This window comes from Callithrix jacchus, chromosome 10 (genome assembly GCF_049354715.1).
Source record: "Callithrix jacchus isolate 240 chromosome 10, calJac240_pri, whole genome shotgun sequence".
Lineage (NCBI taxonomy): Eukaryota > Metazoa > Chordata > Mammalia > Primates > Cebidae > Callithrix > Callithrix jacchus.
Window position 1 is genome coordinate 88,078,271 of NC_133511.1, and position 18,727 is coordinate 88,096,997.

The window sequence follows — 18,727 nt, forward strand, 5'->3', positions numbered from 1 at the left end:
TTCCTTTGAGAAGTGTCTGTTTATATCCTTCTCCCACTTTTTGATGACGTTGTTTTTTCTTGTAAACTTATTTAAGTTATTTGTAGATTCTGAATATTAGCCTTTTGTCAGATGGATAGATTGCAAAAATTTTTCTCCCATTCTCTAGGTTGCCTTTTCACTCTGATGATAGTTTCTTTTGCTGTGAAGAAGCTCTTTAGTTTAATTAGATCCCATTTGCCAATTTTGGCTTCTGTTGCCATTGCGTTTGGTGTTTTAGTCAGGAGATCTTTGCCCATGACTATATCCTGGATGGTGTTGCCTAGGTTTTCCTCTAAGGTTTTTATGTTTTAAGTCTTACAATTAATTCTTCTTCCATCTTGAGCTATTTTTTGTATACGATGTAAGGAAGGGGTCTAGTTTCAGTTTTCTGTGTATAGATAGCGAGTTTTTCCAATTCCTTTTAAGTAGGGAATCCTTTCCCCATTGCTTGTTTTTGTCAGGTTTGTCAAAGACTAGATTGTTGCAGATGTGTGGCATCATTTCTGAGGCCTCTGTTATGTTCCATTGGTCTATATATCTGTTTTGGTACCGGTACTGTGCTGTTTTGGTTACTGCAGTATAGTTTGTAGTATAGTTTAAAGTCAGGTAGCATGATGCCTCCGGTTTTTTTTTTTTTTTTTTCCTTAGGATTCTTTTGGCTATGTGGGCTCCTTTTTGGTTCCGTATGAAATTTAGAGTAGTTTTTCTAATTCTGTGAAGAAAGTCAATGGTAGCTTGATGGGGATAACATTGAATATATAAATTACTTTGGGCAATATGGTCATTTTCATGATATTGATTCTTCCTATCCATGAGCATGCAATGTTTCTCTATTTGTTTGTGTCCTCTCTTATTTTCTGGAGCAGTAGTTTGTAATTCTCCTTGAAGAGGTCCTTCACATCCCTTATAAGGTGTACTTTTAGATATTTTATTCTCTTTGTAGCAATTGTGAATAGGAGTTCACTCACAATTTGGCTCTCTGTCTGTTATTGGTGTATAGGAATGCTTGTGATTTGGGCACATTGATTTTTTATCTGGAGACTTTGTTGAAATTGCTTAACAGCTTAAGGAGATTTGGGGCTGAAAGGATGGGGTTTTCTAAATATACAATCATGTTACCTGCAAACAGAGACAATTTGACATGTACAGGCTTGCCATGTGGATATATTGTGTAATGGCAAGGTTCAGGCTTCTACTATGCCCATCACCTAAATAGATAATTATACCTGAGAGATAATTTTTCAGCCTCACTCCCCCCACCCAGCACTCTCACATTCCTCTCTTTGGAGCCCCCAGTGTCTATTATTTTTCTCTTTATGTCCAGGAAGACAAGCAGACTGATGCTTCTTTTACTCATGAGAAAACTGAATACAGAATTGTTTTTCCAAATACCACTAGATGGTATTAGGCAGAGCTGGGTTATAGAGCCCAGGACATCTGATTTCAAATTATATCATTCTTTACTGAACACACTTCTTCTGTTAAACATCTTTACCTTTTTAAAATTGTATTTTATAGCTTTGTAAAAAAAATCGCTATATTATTTAGTGCTGGGCTAGATTAATAGGAAAAGAACTCACCTGTGGAACAATTTTAAGAACTGATTTACTTGTGCGGTTTTCATTGCTTGACAAGTCTTTCAATCAGAGAATAACTTTAAAAATGTTTAATGATGAACGTCATTTTCAGGACAGTAGTGCTGTGTAACTCAATTATAAGTTTCAAAGTTAAGAGCAATCCTAGGGATAATAAAACTCACTTGAACATTAAATGTTTTTTGTTATATACTCTATTTCCTTCTGTCAATATACTGAAAATGTATTTAATGCTTCTGACTTCTAGCATCAGACCAAGCAAAAATGATGATTGTCAAGCATAATATAATATGTATGACTACATTAAATATTAATAAATGCTGAGGTTCTTTAAAATGACACTATATCACCTCTGAAGCATTATTTCCTGATTTAATTTTAAAAGCAGAGCTTCAGAGACAGTTGTTTCAGAGGCTGATGAGGATGCAGTGATGAACAAGCATTGCGATGACTATTAGTTTCAGGGGATTCCAGTGTTCTTTATAAGGCATAAGAATGAGGCCAGACTGGGCCATGTACTTGAACTCAACAAGTATCTCAAGTGAGGATTTATCTACAGGAGTACTCTAAGTTATAGTCCATAGCTGTCAACCTACAGTTATTCTATAAAAATAACTCAGCTTCCTAGAATTGGTAGGATACCCAGAACAGCAGTCTGTCCCCATTAAAAGCTCAAGAACAAATAAATTGTCAGTTGCTTGAAATAAATATTAAAAGAGGAAATAACTGTTATCACTTACATATACCTCAGAAAAGGAAGCTATGATTACCCTCAATTGAGAGTCTTTACACAAAAGAAATGGATGCTCATTCTTAAGAACATGCCATATGAAAAGCATTCTGTTAGTGCCATGAGGTTTAAAGAAGTGGAGACATGGACCCAATTCTCCAAGAGAAAAAATACTGAAAGGGCTTGGAGAACATATGACCTCATGATTTAAGTCTTATAAAAGTGATCTACAGTAGTTCAGCAATATTCGAGAGAGAAGACTAGTTGAAAAAAAGGTGTGTTTTTGAGGGTAGGGACGTGAGTGAGTATTGAAAGATAATGTGGAAGGATACTGAGACACATATTGATTTAAAGAAGACTGTGAATTTTCTTTTCTGGTTATTTCCCATCAGATATTTTCGATGGACTACTGAGAAACAGTCTAAGAGACTGATGCATTTCAATGAATTCTGTATGAATTCAGAGTGGGAGATAAAATTCCCATTACATGTCTTCATGCACTTCATGAAAGCTGCTAGAATCTCAGCCTGATATGGAACAACCATGTATTCACTGGAAGAGAATTAACACTATTTAATCAGTGCAAAATTATTCTGGAGAAAAAGATGAGGATTAATCATTCTTTAAAAAGTCTATTAAAGGTTAGGAAATTTCTGTATAATAATAGCTAATCTTGATAAGTCATTTATTATGAACTAGACAGTGTCCCCTTTCATAATTGATTTAATCTGCATACTTTTTTTTGAAGTATGGAAAGATTATTTCCATTATACAGACCAAGAAATGAGGCTAAGAGAATTTAGGGAATGACAACTTGCCCAAAGTTATACTTCGCAAGAAATTGGAATTTGGATTTTCACAGTGTAATTAAAAAAAAAACCCTCTCATTCTTAACTAATGCTATATTATACTATTTAAATGTCTACAAGAAACAGACAAAGAAATGAGGCTAAAAGAATTTTAGTAATGACACCTTGCTCAAAGTCACACTTAGCAAGAAATTGGAGTTGAAATTTGGATTTTCACAGTGTAATTAAAAATATTCTCATATTCTTAACTAATATTATATCATTCTATTTAAATGTCCCGAAGAAAAATATGTCAGCTGCTCAGTCAATTCGGTCAATAAGAATGGTCGAAAGCTGGACAGAAAACTTCAGTTTCATTTTTGAACTGACAGTCTAATATCAATTTGTGTTTTTTAAAGGACATCTTCCCTTTTAGCAATGTTTCTATTCTATCCTTGCCTCTTCCTTCTTCAATAAAAGGTAACCCTTTGTTTTCACTATGTCCAGCTTATTCTAGGTCTGGTCTTCACCCCATATCTGTCCCTTTTGCGATGTCCTGGGGGAACACCTGGCATGGTACTGCTAAGCCAATGATTCTCAAAGCAGGACAAGCAATACCAGCATCACCTGGGAACTGGTTAGAAATACAAATTCTCAGGCCCCAAACACATCTACTGAGTGAGAAACTCTGACACCTAGCAATCTGTATTTCAAAAAGCCCCTGGTTCATATCATGCGTGTGAAAGTCAACAAACTACTGTGCTAAATGATTTTATATTCTAAAATTTCTTTTTCATATTTAGTTCAACTACTTCTTTCATTTCTTTATAGAAACCTAGACTTTGTTTAAGAAAATACGAAACATTCATAAGTGAACCTCTCCTTTTAACTACTTACTTCAAAACATAGGAGAGAAAGGGTAGAATTCTGGTTTCACTTCCCTCTGCTACTACCATCCATCTTTCTATAACATTTTCATCTTTCAAAGTTTATGTTATTTTATATATTGCTGTTGGTATTGTTAATGCCAATACTAGTGTTGCTGCTATTGCAGTAAGTAGATCTTAGTGGCTAGACATCCAGGATCTATGCCATATAAGTAATATAAACCATAGTTCTCTACTTACTATCTATATGACCTTGACAAGTTATTTTAACTCACTCGGACATGGTTACATCATCTGCGAAGTAAGGATAACAGTAAGAGCTTTCTAATATAGTTATTCTCTAAAAATGAGATTCTGGAAGTAGTCTCCACACTAACAATTCAATAACTATTGACTATTACTGTCTTTACCTGACTGGCTCACAGTTATGAATTTATTTTCATGTGTCAAGCATCAGGCTAAGTCTTTTAGGTACATTATTTTGTTTAGCCTTATGGAAGTCTTACGAGAGAAAATACATTAGTACTATTATTGTGCAAGTTCTAACATTCTTTAAATGCTTGAAGTGTGACAGTCATTCTTCCGTGTTGTTTACTTCTAATAACTCATAGGTTCCCGTTAATACTCCCATTGCTTAGATGAGAAATGAGACACAGAAAGTTACATAAAATGCTCAAGGTCACTCAAGTAATAAGTGACAGATGAACTGTGAACCCAGGCAGTCTGGCTCAAGAATCCATGCTCTGAACCGTTACCTACTGATGTTTTCTTTACAGAAAAGTAAGTGGAAGTTTAGGGAAGTTAAACAACTTACCAGTTACATAATTATTAAGTGACAAAGCTGGGGTCCTACAAAAATTACTGTAGCATATTTACGTCAGCCTTTTCTCCCTCCACTACTGTCAGTGACTTTGACCCCCTTGCTCCTCTGCAAACCATCATCCTGCCTGAACTTACATGCATTTTAACCACCTCCTGCTTCCTGCCTTTTAGATCCCTTTCTCCTCAATCCCAGTAAGCTTTATATTTACCTTAATTTAGGGGCATAATTGTCACTTACCCTCTGTGGTCACCCCAGACTCAATTGTCTCCAAGATGTCACAAACTGATGAATTTCACCCTTCAGCTTTTTGGATTATCTACATTTCCTCAAAGAGGCTTTGATGTTCTTCCTTCTCCTAAGCACCTGAGCTATTATGTGCAGCCATTTTCAATACTGCCTTAGTTTCTGGTACATAAGGTAACCTCTTCCATTTGTGAAGCTTTGCTGAGCCATTCCTTCTTTTTGGAAAGTCTTTCTTCTTTTTTATATTAATCGTTCAAAGTTTCCCTACGAAAGGTTTGTGACTTGGTCAACTCAGCTGAAAAGAGGGTTTTCCTCTGCTGTTTTCTATTTGTGCTTCTGTTGTGGCCTTTGGCATATATTGTCCCTGGACTACTTGTCTCTCTTTCCCTCTCCTACTACACTGAGGCCCATACTCTTCTTTTTCTAAACACCTGCTGACATCATGTGAATGAAAGAACACAGATTTTTAGGTAAGAGAGACCTGAATTTAAATCTGACCTTGAGTACTTAATTTTTTTTTCTTGGCCACACCACTTTATTTCAGTTTCCTTATTTATAAAATGAGAGGAAAGTCTAACAACTCAGAGAGTTGTTGTGAGGATTAAATGAGTCAATATAAATGGAGAAACTACAGTAAGTGATCTCTAACTCTTACGTTCCCCTCCACACAAGACTCGCCTCTGAATATAGTCTAACAGAGGTTCGAAGTGTGAATGCATGAATGGATACTGAATGCAGAAGCTGCTTCATTTTGGTGGTGTGGCAAGACAAAGTGTAAAGGCTTTCCATTTAGGGCAAGAATTTTGATAATCAGAATTTTAATTACTTAGATATTAATTAGGATAACAATTCCATAAAATTAAATAAGAAGAGATTTGTAAAGTTTGATGGATTCTGTTCTCAACTAGATACAAGAAAAATTAGTGGATTTTGAGGTGCAGTGGTCACTAATAATAATAATAATAATAATAAAAGGGATAGATAAAGAAATTAAGAGGCCAGGCGTGGTGGCTTACATCTCTAATCCCAGTATTTTTGGAGGCTGAAACAGACAGATCACTTGAGGGTAGGAGTTCAAGACCAGCCCAGTCAACATGACAAACCCCCATCTCTACTAAAAATACAAAAAAATTAGCTGGGCATGGTGGTGCAGGCCTGTAGCCCCAGATACTTGGGAGGTTGAGGCATGAGAATTGCTTGAACCCAGGAGGCAGAAGTGAGCAAAGATAGTGCCACTGCACTGCAGCCTGGGTGACACAGTGAGACTCTAGAAATTAAGGAACTTAAAATTAAAACCATTTCAATTATGGAATAATATTGTATAATTAGAAACATTTTTCAGGGCAAGAATGCAAAGTAAACATTGAAGTGATCTATTGGCATTTTATTTCAGAAATCATAGTGTGATTTCAAGTGGCTTTGTAAAGATTGTTACTTAAATTTACAGTTAGAATGCTGAAGCATATTACTAACTACCTAATATATGTATAATCAGGTATAAATCTTTGTGGCAAAACTCAATGGATTTTAAATAAAACAGAACTGTATCTGAAACATGTATCCTCTATTTAAAACCAAACAACCTGAACTTGTGATTTTTCTTATCTTAGGTTTAGTTTCTTCATCTATAATATTGGTATATGAATAATACCCATGTCTCTGGGTTGTTAGGTGCTTGTGGAATTTATGGCATGGGAAGTGTTAATATTGTATCTAGCAAGTTGAAAACACTCATTAAATTTACTTCTGACTATAGTGTGCACTCAACAAATAGTTCATACTTGATTTAGTTTTACTAAGGGAATGATTTTTCTCACAGGGAACATTTAGCAATTGCTGGGGACATTTTTGATTGTCGTAACTTAGAGGAGGGGTGTTTGCTACTGGCATCTAGCAAATAAATGCCAGAGATTGTGCTAATCATCATGTAGTACACAGGACAACACCCCACAACAAAGGGTTATCTAGCCCCAAATCTCAATCACGAAGAGGTTGAGAAACTCTAAGCTAAAGAGTGGGTAATATTCATCTTTCACCTTATCACAAGACAATCGTATTTATAAACCCTTTAAAAAGGGAGAGAAAGTGATGATAGAATGTTACATTAATATAAAATAAAATTTGTGTCATACCTCTAAAATAATTATAAGAAAATAAGACACATGTATTACATAAACCTGTATTAAAAAGTTTTTTCTCAAACCTTAGCATGCAAAATTATCTTTGGCTTACAACAAAAGGACATCTATCTTGAGCAAACAGCACAGAGGAAAAATGGAGCAGAATATTCACTTCATGAGTGACAGCTTACCTCAGTGGAGAGAAGCCACTAAGGGAGGGCAGGTACAGGCTACATATACTTTTGCACAAAATTATTTGACCAGTATATGATCTATAGGAGAAGACTTGTTTTAATTAACTGCCCTTTGTGATATCATTTCTCACCTTTCTGTAGCGGATTAATAATGATCATAGATGGTCCTTTGTAGAAATCCAGGTCTTAAACAGTAACATTTAAAAGTGCCCGCAAGAAAGATCAGAGCTTCTATGAGGCAACCAACATTGACTAAATTCAAGGCTCAGGTTTGACTTGATAAAATTTGCCTAAAACACATAGATTAGCTCATTGGAGATAGCATGTTCTAAAACATCTTTGCAAGAGAATAGTTATAAAGTAACCCAGTTAGAGGAATATTTTTCTTCCTTGGTATAAACATTTTAGAAGTTTTTTTTTTTTTTTTAACTATGGAATGGAATGGAATGGAATTTTTACTTGTAGATGAATAAAAGCTTTAGCATTGTATTTCCAGAAATTTTTTCTTGAATTGTTTTGTGTAGGTGTGCTGCTAGAGATGGGTCTCAAACAGAATCTGCCCATTTATCCACAGAAAAGAAAGAAAAAAAATGAAAAACTTGAGAAAGAGATATATTAAGTATAGTTATTTGCATTATTTCAAGAACATGTGCTAAATGATCTAATCATGAAGTTTTTGGGGACATTTAAAATACAAGTTTGTTTATAAAATTTCTATGTATGTGCAGCTTCTAGGGAAGTTACAAATAGCTGCACAATGTGAGGAACAAGTTCATTTATGCATTCATTATTTTTAGCAACTCTTCAGTTATTACCGATAGGCACTGCGCTAAGTGTCAAGGATACAATGGATGTGAAAAACAACTCTTACCCTTAAGCAGTTTACATTGTAGACTGACATAGAGTCCAAAACATATATTAATTTATTAAATATGTATGATTTGTAATTAAGTCTATAAAGAAAATAGTAGTATAACAAAATATATTGGCTCCTTTTATTTTCTGTGCATCAAATGTAGAATTTCTAGATGGCTCATGTATGTATTTACAATAGGTAGCCAGTTAAGTCTAGAACACGTTTTAGAAAAGACAATCTATCTTAAAATTACTGGTAATTTCTTATTACTTTAAATGTTTAACTTCACCTGAGAAATGTAAATGTATGTATGTAAGATGCTGAGTCATTTAAACAGTGTTCCCATCTTTTCTATTTCAGGGTGTTTGGAGCTGCCATACTTCTTACCTCTACACTAAATATGCTAATTCCATCAGCAGCCAGAGTACACTATGGATGTGTCATCTTTGTTAGAATACTGCAGGGACTTGTTGAGGTATGGAACTTCAGGTTGATGTCATTTTAAGATTGGCATGTAGTTGAGAACTCCAGTTTATCTTTGTCTTTATCTATAAATAAACATATTGTATTAGGTTGTATCTAAATAGAGTTAAAATAAAAAATGAAACACTGGAAATGTTAGGCAATCATATATTTTGTCTATAAACAATACAAAACTATAAATGTCACTGCTTACCTCCTTCTCTCTAGAATTGAGCAGTATTAAAGAAATACTTTAATGACTATTTAACTTAAAAAAAGAAAAAAAAAAAACAATGATTTTTGTTAATGTACCATGATAAGTATTTTAGAATCTGTCCTTTGCTGGTGATACCATGAATTAATATCTTGAAAGTTTTATACTAAGTAAGTTCCTGTTGGCCTTGCATCATGATATGAGTTTTCACTGAAATATTTCATTGAATAAATTTTTGGGGCATCTAATGCTAATGATCAACTCTTGCTCCATCAGCCTGCAGACTTTGAAAGAATTCCAGTTAAAAACTTGAGTTTGGCCGGGCGCGGTGGCTCAAGCCTGTAATCCCAGCACTTTGGGAGGCCGGGGCGGGTGGATCAGGAGGTCAAGAGATGGAGACCATCCTGGTCGACATGGTGAAACCCCGTCTCTACTAAAAATACAAAAAATTAGCTGGGCATGGTGGCGCGTGCCTGTAATCCCAGCTACTGAGGAGGCTGAGGCGGGAGAATTGCCTGAACCCAGGAGATGGAGGTTGCCGTGAGCCGAGATCGCGCCATTGCACTCCAGCCTGGGTAACAAGAGCGAAACTCCGTCTCAAAAAAAACAAAAAACAAAAAACAAAACTTGAGTTTGGCTTACCTATTTCCCCTTCTCTTTTCATGGAGTATAATGGAAATAGATAAACAACATAAAATATTAACGCACTTAAAAAAACCCCTTTCTCATACTATGCAGCCATAAAAAGGAATCAGATCATGTCTATTGCAGGGACATGAACGGAGCTGGAAGCCATCGTTCTTAACAAATTAACATAGAAACAGAAAACCAAACACTGCATGTTCTCAGTTATGAGTGGGAGCTGAACAATGAGAACACGTGGACACAAGGAGAGGAACAACACACACTGCAGCCCAGTGGGGAAGGGCGGAGTGGGGAAAGCATGAGGGAAAAGAGCTAATGAACGCTGGGCTTAATACCTAGGTGATGAGTTGGTAGGTCCACTTAACCCCCATGGCACACGTCTACCTATGTAACAAACCTGCACATCTTGCACATGTTCCCCAGAACTTAAAAAATAAAATAATAAAAAAACAAAAACAAAAATCCCTCTCTTCCTCCAAAAATAAAGAATACGTATAGGCTCAAAATAATAGAAAAAGACTAATTATTTTAAAGGTCTTAAATTTTACACACTGCTTTAAGGAAGTGTGGGCTCCAAGGATCTAAACTTGACTTCTCTGTGTAGATATTTATATTGGGGATTTACTGAATTTAATGGCTTACAGAAAGATCTCCCTAATTTTTCAGACTGTTCAGAATCGCAGATAAAGTGGTTAATATGCAGTCTTTTCTTTCACCTTAATCAGAAAAAAAAAAATAATTGAGACGGAAAGACATCTGAAGGGCGGGGAGGTTTTGAACAGGATACTAAAAGTACTCTTGATCCTAAATGATGACAGTGATGCATATCTTCCCCCATCACAGGGTGTTACCTACCCAGCATGTCATGGGATTTGGAGCAAATGGGCCCCACCTCTAGAGAGGAGTAGACTGGCAACCACCTCCTTTTGTGGTGAGTATTGTGTGCAGATGTAGTTATGGTGGCTAAAAGTTTAGGAACAACTTGAATAAGAAGTGGAAGTTTAGTCAACTCACCGGTAAAACCATCTGGGTTTTGTATGTGCATCGATGAGTGTAAGGTTTTTGACCACCATTTCCATTTCTTTTGTTTTATCGTGTTGCTTAAATCTTCTGTTTATTATTATGTTTGTATTTTTCTAGGAATTGATCCATTTCGTCTAAAATTTCAAATATATTAATGGATGGTGGTGTTTTTTATAATACTCTTATACTGCAGTACATATTTTTGAGAGCCTGTTTTCTTTTTATTATACCTAGACACAAAGATAAAAAATACAAATTTTAAACACATTTACAGAGATTAAAAAAAGATTATGTAATTATGTTTACAAATAAGTATTACATTTACTTTGAATTCTGTCTGGTGTTAAAATAGAACAGTTTCTCAGAGCTTGTATTTGATACAGCTATGTGTTTGAAATATAGTGAATAAAATTCCTATAGAAAATAACGATTAGAATTTAAATTAATAGGATCTTTAAGTATTCTCCTAAGTACTATTGCTATAATTTCCCATTCATTAGAATTTTTATTTTAGGGATCATAACTGACCTTACTACTATTTTGGGAAATAGAATTAATAAACATGTATTAAAGCTTCAGTCCCAACTTTTAAAGTGTAGAGCTATTTCTGCTAATCTAAAGCTACTTTTTGTTCACTGCTAACTTTTAAAACATTTTTAAGACAATCACTGTGGTTTAAGATCATTTAATGCCTGCAGAATGTTCATGTTATTCTGTTTCTACCAAAGCAGTAAGGCAAGGAAGCAATTCCTTTTCCAAATCAGCTATTAGAACTGCTGTGAATAATCCTAATAATTGGAAATTAAGGCTGCTGTGATTTTGCTGTATATTTAAGCCCTAAGATTAACAGTATTATTACCTATAGAGGTTGAATTTACATGCATTTGGGTCTAAATCACAGGGCATGAATATTGCCATTTCTGTCTATATGTCTAAGAATTTTTTTTTACAATTTCCTTTAATAATCCACTATGTAAAAATCAAAGAGATATAAATTAGGTGATATTCACTAGAAAAGCTAATGAATGCTACCTATCATCATGAGAATTGCCAGTATGTTTTAAACTGTTTTATGGAACAGAAAAGGGAACAAATTTGCCATAGTGGAAAAACGTGATAACTTAACGAAGATGACATCTTCTGGCCATGCGTTGAGAATTGAAGCAATATGTCCTGGATCATGGGTACTAATAAACAGACCTCTGGCGGAAAAATAAAATAAAATAAAATGAAGTAAAAAAAAAAAAACTACACAAACTTGAAACCGCATGAATTTGAACATACTTGAGGTAGCAAGAATAGATTTCAGGTGTCTGGATAGTGTTGGCACCCTGTCCCAAGTCCAGTACACAGACCTGCATGACACACATTCGTCAGCATGGCTCCATGGCTATTTTTCAATCTCTATTGTGTCTTGGGTTGGAAGTAGGTGGTATCCACTTGTGTAATCCTGTGTTCCTGTGTACGTATGTAGACATATATGTGTTTGGTGGTGGTGGGTATGTATATGGGTGTAAGGCACATGTACCTGAATGTGCAAGTGTCTGTTTGTGTGAATCAACCAAGAAATGTGAGTCGAAATAAAGAATTGCTACCGATTTCACTCACCTTTCTCCCATTCTTCCTTGCACTTTAGGTTCCTATGCCGGAGCTGTGATTGCAATGCCTTTAGCTGGCATTCTTGTACAGTATACTGGCTGGTCTTCAGTATTTTATGTCTATGGTATGTTACATTTCTATACCGTAGAGTTAAGTGAAATGTGCATAGATTAAATGAAAAATAGTTGAAGACAATGAGATTAATCACTAAATATATTTCTGTGTTTATTTTCTTCTCTTAAGAATCATTTCATTGTATTCTGAAGATTAGGAAAATATTTAAACTTTGTTATTTTTCTTAGATTATTATTTCTTGATTTAAAAAGCAAACACATTGATGATAGGAACTTTGTCATGTAGTAAATCTATGTCCTTGATTATGAAAAAATATTAAATTCGCTCATGATTAAAAGCTAATGAATAGGAAAGAGCAGGCTGCACCCACCTCTCTTTGCTATTACCTTCTTGGTCATTTTGCTGATTCTGCCTCTTCAAGACTGAATGGGGGTGTAAAGCTGAAAGGTGGTGGTGGTGCTAATCCAACGATTCAATTCTTTGATGAAATATCAGCAGTTAGCTGCTACAGCAGCACATCTGAGTCCTCATTTCCCCTGAAAGAAAGGCAATTAAGCCCCCACGTTGAAACAAAATATGTAATCCTAAGTCTAAAACACTCTTGATATTCACTTTCTAACTATTTCAAAATATCCCTACAGTCTTTCTTTCTAAGACGCACTTTTTAATAATGAGGAAAGGAAAAATATAAGAGAGCTGGATTCCAACTGATATTGTCACTGATTAATATCATCTTTGAACATTGCCATGAGAATCTGAAATATTAATGAAGTCATGTGGTAGAACAGTATCTGGCTGCTTCTAAATTTGCACTGATTCATCCCCATTTTGAAATGTTCTCAGTAGAACAAATCATTCAGCTTGTAGAATGTTATTAAATGTCACTTATCATGGGGATTCTTTTTGTGGTTCAAAAGTCATGAATGGGTTTCGACCCATGAATGTCCTAAATTGCAAGCCATGTATGTATTTGTGAATATTGTTCTTCTTAGGGAGATTTTGTGAAATCAGATTTTAATTTATACCCTTCATTTGATTTTCAAAAGAGTGCATAATTCAATGAAGTTTAACAGCACTTGTTTTATAGGATGTATTGTTCAAGCTGAAATAACTATCCATTAAATGCTTTAATTTGTGCCTCAGTCCATTACTTCATTGAAGATGTGTGACCTTAAAGTAAGAATACAAATTTAAGCAAGGCACTCATGAACAACTAGTATCATTATTTCAAGTTACGTCTCATTTGATATTTATCATTGAATGATACAAAGTGTAAACAGATAATCTGAAAATATAGTATCATAGTACTTGCTTACTTGCTGTGTGAAACAATAATTTGGTCTGGAGTCACTATTCAGTTTTCATATTTTAAAGATTAAAGAGATAAGATCAGTATAGTGGAGTAAGTTAAAAAAGATAATACACCTGAAGTAATTAGCAGTGTATCTGGCACTTTGGGTGAATTGTTAGCGGTGATGATAATTATTACAATATTACAAGATTTCTCATTTTTGAGTGCTTATTTTGCACCATCCACTGTGTTTGTTGGTTTATAGATTACCTCCTTTAACTTTTCTACAATTCCTTAAAAATGAATTACTATCTCATTTTATAGTGGAGGTTTACAGAGATTCAGTTACTGATTGGGTCACATAGTGAATGAGTTACACAGTCAGGATTTGAATCTAGGAGTTATATTCTGTAACCACTATATTAAACCGAATTTTTAAGCACTATCTGAACCTAAATCATGTTTGCTGCAATATTCGGTAATTAAAAGGAACACAGCTCATCAGAAACTATGTATGGTGTAAGGGTCACTTCTTAGAGACTGAGTAGGCAAAGGAGAAAGTGTTGAAGGGATCAGGAGCATTTAGATTGTTACCCAAGGGACAAAGAACAGTGTGAGGGAAAAATGAAACAGCTAACTGCTGGGAAACCAAAATAAATCACTTGAAATTCTTGCTATTATTAATGCTTACAGATTTACATTGCACAAAAAGGACATGTTTTAATGATGTGAGTGTAAATGAAGAAGAGGATGAAAAAGAATTTAGTTTATGGCCTTGTAATTTAAAATTTTCATCTTCCCAAGAAAGATCAACAGGCAATAGTATGTGCTTAAAATAATTTCATACACAGCCACGTAAACATTAAGTACATAGGCCCACTTTTTATGTAATATAGCCACTGAAGCTAAAATAACTAGGTTTTGTTTAATGGTCTGTTCACTAGATCTGGAAGTGCTAACAGGAGAGGGAAATGAGCAATTATTTTCTCTGGAAATGCAACCAATTTTATATATTCCAGACAGGAAAGAAGGAAAAGGATTCACCTCCAGAAAAATTCTTTGAGAACAGGAATTTTGTTTTGTTCATTATATTTCTCTTCCTTAACTAGAGTACCTAGAATACTGACTGCTCAGTATTGTTGGATGAATGAATACCTTCCAAACTACACCATTCAGTAATTATTTATGGCTTATTGTATATCAGGGCTATTAAATAGAGACAAAGAGGTAAAACCACAGGACTAGACTTTAAGAAGTTTGAAGCTTAATGGCAAAAGAGAAGAAAAGATGGCTAACGTCAGTTGGAGAAACATAAGCTTGAATTCTTCTTTCTAGTAGAATATGTTTGTCATGAGATGATAGCAGTTTTATTCCAGCACATCACTGTTAAATTGAAGTATTTGTGGTAGATTTGACTTTCTCCTTCTGAACTGTTGCTTGCAGGAAGCTTTGGAATGGTCTGGTACATGTTTTGGCTTTTGGTGTCTTATGAAAGTCCTGCAAAGCATCCTACTATTACAGATGAAGAACGTAGGTACATAGAAGAAAGCATTGGAGAGAGTGCAAATCTTTTAGGTGCAATGGAAGTAAGAACTTTATTATGGTGTATATTCCTATTTTATTCCCACCTCACTCCCCCTTGACCAATCAAGCTATCTTACAACTTCTTCCTCAGCAAAACTGATTTTATATCAATCATAACTTTTTTTTTGGTCCATCCATATTCTCTAACTTAGTAATAATAACTATTTCCTCCATCTGTCATTTAAATTTTCCTTTATCCTTTCTTAAGCCTTTTAAAATGTGCACTAGATTATAACCATGACTGGAAACCTAAACAAGATTTTTAAACAGTTCAATATGGTCTATAATTTACAAATACAATAAATAGTTGTCAATTTTTAATTTAAAAAAATCCAAATCAGTCCACGAAAAGGGCAATTTTTGGTTCATTGAATACTGTAGTACCCCCTCATCCTCAACAGATCTATCCAATACCCCCAGGGTTGCTTAAAACTGTGACTAGTACTGAAGCCTACATATAATGTTTTTCCTATACACACATACCTATGATGAAATTTAATAGACTAGATATAGTAATGATTAACCACAGTGACTAATACAAAAATAGAAGAATTATAACAGTATACTGTAAGGAAACTTAAGTGAATGTGCCCCTCACTGCAAAATGTCTTATTATACTGTCCAAGGAGTAACCAAAACCTCTGAAAATAAAACCGTGGTTAAGGGGGATCTACTATATTCTAAATGTAGGTTTAATACATGTGTATTTACGTTATATATGGTTTAGGAGATACTGAAGCATTAGAACACCAATAGTAGCTGACATAAAATAGTTATTAATAACATTTATTTTATTCATGAAATGTCATTATCTTTCAGGATTATTATTATGAATGTCGAGTATTATAAAGATGATGTCGTGAAGCCTCTTTTTCTGATGATTTGATTTCTAAGGATTTATCTAAAGAGAGAGAAAATGTAGTTCTATTCTAATAATCCAAATATTTTATTCCACGTAGCATTGATATGTTATACATATTAATTAACACAAAAGCCACCTTGTATTATGTTTAAAAAAGCAGGCCAGGTGCGGTGGCTCACCCCTGTAATCTCAGCACTTTCGGAGGCCAAGGTGGGTGGATTATCTGAGGTCAGGAGTTTGAGACCAGTCTGGCCAACATGGTGAAACCCTTTCTCTACTAAGAAAACAAAAAAATACTAGCCAGGCATGGTGGCCTATGCCGATAATCCTAGCTACTCCAGAGGCTGAGGCAGGGAAATTGCTTGAACCAGAGAGATGGAGGTTACAGTGAGCAGAGATTGCACTGCAGCCTGGGAGACAGAATGAGATTCCATCTAAAAAAAAGGAAAACACTGGTTAGTAAAAGTAGTGTATTAGACAGATTCAGTCATTTGGCAATCTGATCTTTGAATGCATTTTCCTTATGCTAAGAGTTGGAAGGTGTCAGACACTAGTTGAATCAATGCCCCTTGCGTATTATGCATGTGTTCTTTTAAAACAAACACCTCCCTCTCCTTATTCGAGGTGTGTTTGATTCTAGCTTAGATTATCTACTTCATTTGTTAAAGAATGCCTTTCTTTGAAGTCTCATCCTAAGTTAAAAAGAAAAAATTCTATCGCCTATTATTACTGAGCTATATTGACCCTCAATGAATAAGAAAAATCCCACATCATATATAATTTCAGAAGTTAAACTTTCAAAGTTTAAAAAAGTCTTTACATTGTAGTGGTTCAATGAGTTAGGTTGGTATTATAATCTTCCCCTTCATGTTTCCTTCTATAAATAGATGAATAATTTCTTCTGGTGGCTACTTAGAATTGAGAGGTGATGTGGGAGTGGGTAGGAGATTGGTAGTATGCACTGGTGCCCATTAGCTGCAGTTATTTTGAGCAGAAGGTAATAGAGGCTGACTTATGGCAAATTATGAGGTTAGTCTGGATTTCTAGCTCCAACATAATCTGATCAGCCTATATCCTATTCATTCATTATGTTCTATTATTTGCCAGTTCTTGAGAGGTCATATGTTGAGATTAGAAATAAATTCAAAACAAAATCAGAAATTATGTCTAAGTAAAAACTAATTCCAACTAATGACCCCAGAAAGAACAACAGGAGGAGGAAAAAAACAGCATAATTTTCAGTTCCCCACTTCCTATACCTCACTGCTTTTCTAAACACAATATTTTACTTTTTACTGATGTTTCATATGTTCCTGTAGCTTCAAAGTAAATTTAAAAATGAGATTATGTGGGAATAGAATTTGTACTTTAGTTAATTTGAACTTATTTATTGTAAAAGAAATGTAATATACGGCAAAAGAGGAGGAATCAGGAATATCCTATACCCACCACATAGGTGTAACAATTATCATCTTGCCATATTTATTTCACTTTTGTCTTGATGAACTATTTCAAAATAAATGAAACCTCAAAACAATTTATCCGTGAATATTTCATATGTATCTCTAGAAAAGTAATATTCTCCTTCATATTCTCAGGGCTACTATCACACCTAACATAATTACAAACAATTTTCTATTATCATTTAGCACCTACATCATATTCAGATTTCTGTTACCATCTATATTGTACTATCTAACCTATATTCAAATTTATTTCTAACTATTTGTTTTGAATCTGAATCTGATTAAGAATCACACATTGCAACTGATTGCAATGTATTTTAAATGTCTTTTTAAAAAATATATATTTAAATATAGTGTATGTACAGAAAAAATTGCAAATAATAAACAATCTGCATCTTTAATTTGTACAAACTAAGCATAAACAGCCAGTTCAATAAATAGAATATTATCAGAATACCATAAACTCCCCTTTAATACCTCAGCAATTTTTTAAAGATATAAAATAAGATATTTTTCTCTTGCATTTGATGAAGTGTTTTAGCATCAGAATAAAGAATCAAGTTCTTTGGAAAGATGATCCTGGTATGAATGAGAGAATCTTTGCCCAGCAGGGAAAAGTTTTTGTTTTTGTTTTTTTACTTATAATAATATTCTGGAGTTATTTCTTATGCTAACATAATACCATAATGCAGACATTTCTGTCTTCTGACATTTTTATTATCTGTGAAATAAGCATACTCATCTGGAATCATTTTCCTAGAACATATTGATTACTTTTTAAAAACTGCATTTTTGAACTCATTTATGATGCTGCCACTAAATTTTATTGTCCAAAGCCACAGTATTCATTACATATTATTAGGACAGATTTCTGTTTTGTTTGTTTTACTTTCGTTTTGTTTCTTTTTTGTCTTTCATATATTCGTGACCACCACATCATAACTTCCTACTGTGTTGCATTTAAAGTGATCTTTAAAAGGCTGAATTACAGCCACAACCAATACTAGCAATTATGAGGTTTTACACTCAGGGATAATTGTTAAATCTGTGTGAAGATGTTTGCCTTTTCTTTCAGTAATTTAGTTAGGTCAAGGATCCCAAGTTAGCTTTTAACAAAGTTATTTTAGGCTACTGTTTCCTCACCAAGCAGTATTTTGGTGTTCTAAACAAAGTAATTGAGAAATAATTGGGGAATATGAGGGCTATTTTAAGGTCTAAAAATATTAGCCTTGAGGGTGAATACATACTT

The 18,727-nt window shown here is 34.3% G+C and overlaps 1 protein-coding gene across 1 annotated transcript in view; it reads left to right on the forward strand.

Moving 5' to 3' along the window:
* Positions 1-18,727, forward strand: part of SLC17A6 (solute carrier family 17 member 6) — a 43,101-nt gene that overhangs the window by 14,236 nt on the left and 10,138 nt on the right. Inside the window, exons 4-7 of the mRNA XM_002755104.7 lie at positions 8,618-8,732; positions 10,422-10,509; positions 12,238-12,324; positions 15,010-15,152. Of these exons, the coding sequence (XP_002755150.1) occupies positions 8,618-8,732; positions 10,422-10,509; positions 12,238-12,324; positions 15,010-15,152 (433 nt within the window). The remainder of the gene's footprint in view (positions 1-8,617; positions 8,733-10,421; positions 10,510-12,237; positions 12,325-15,009; positions 15,153-18,727) is intronic.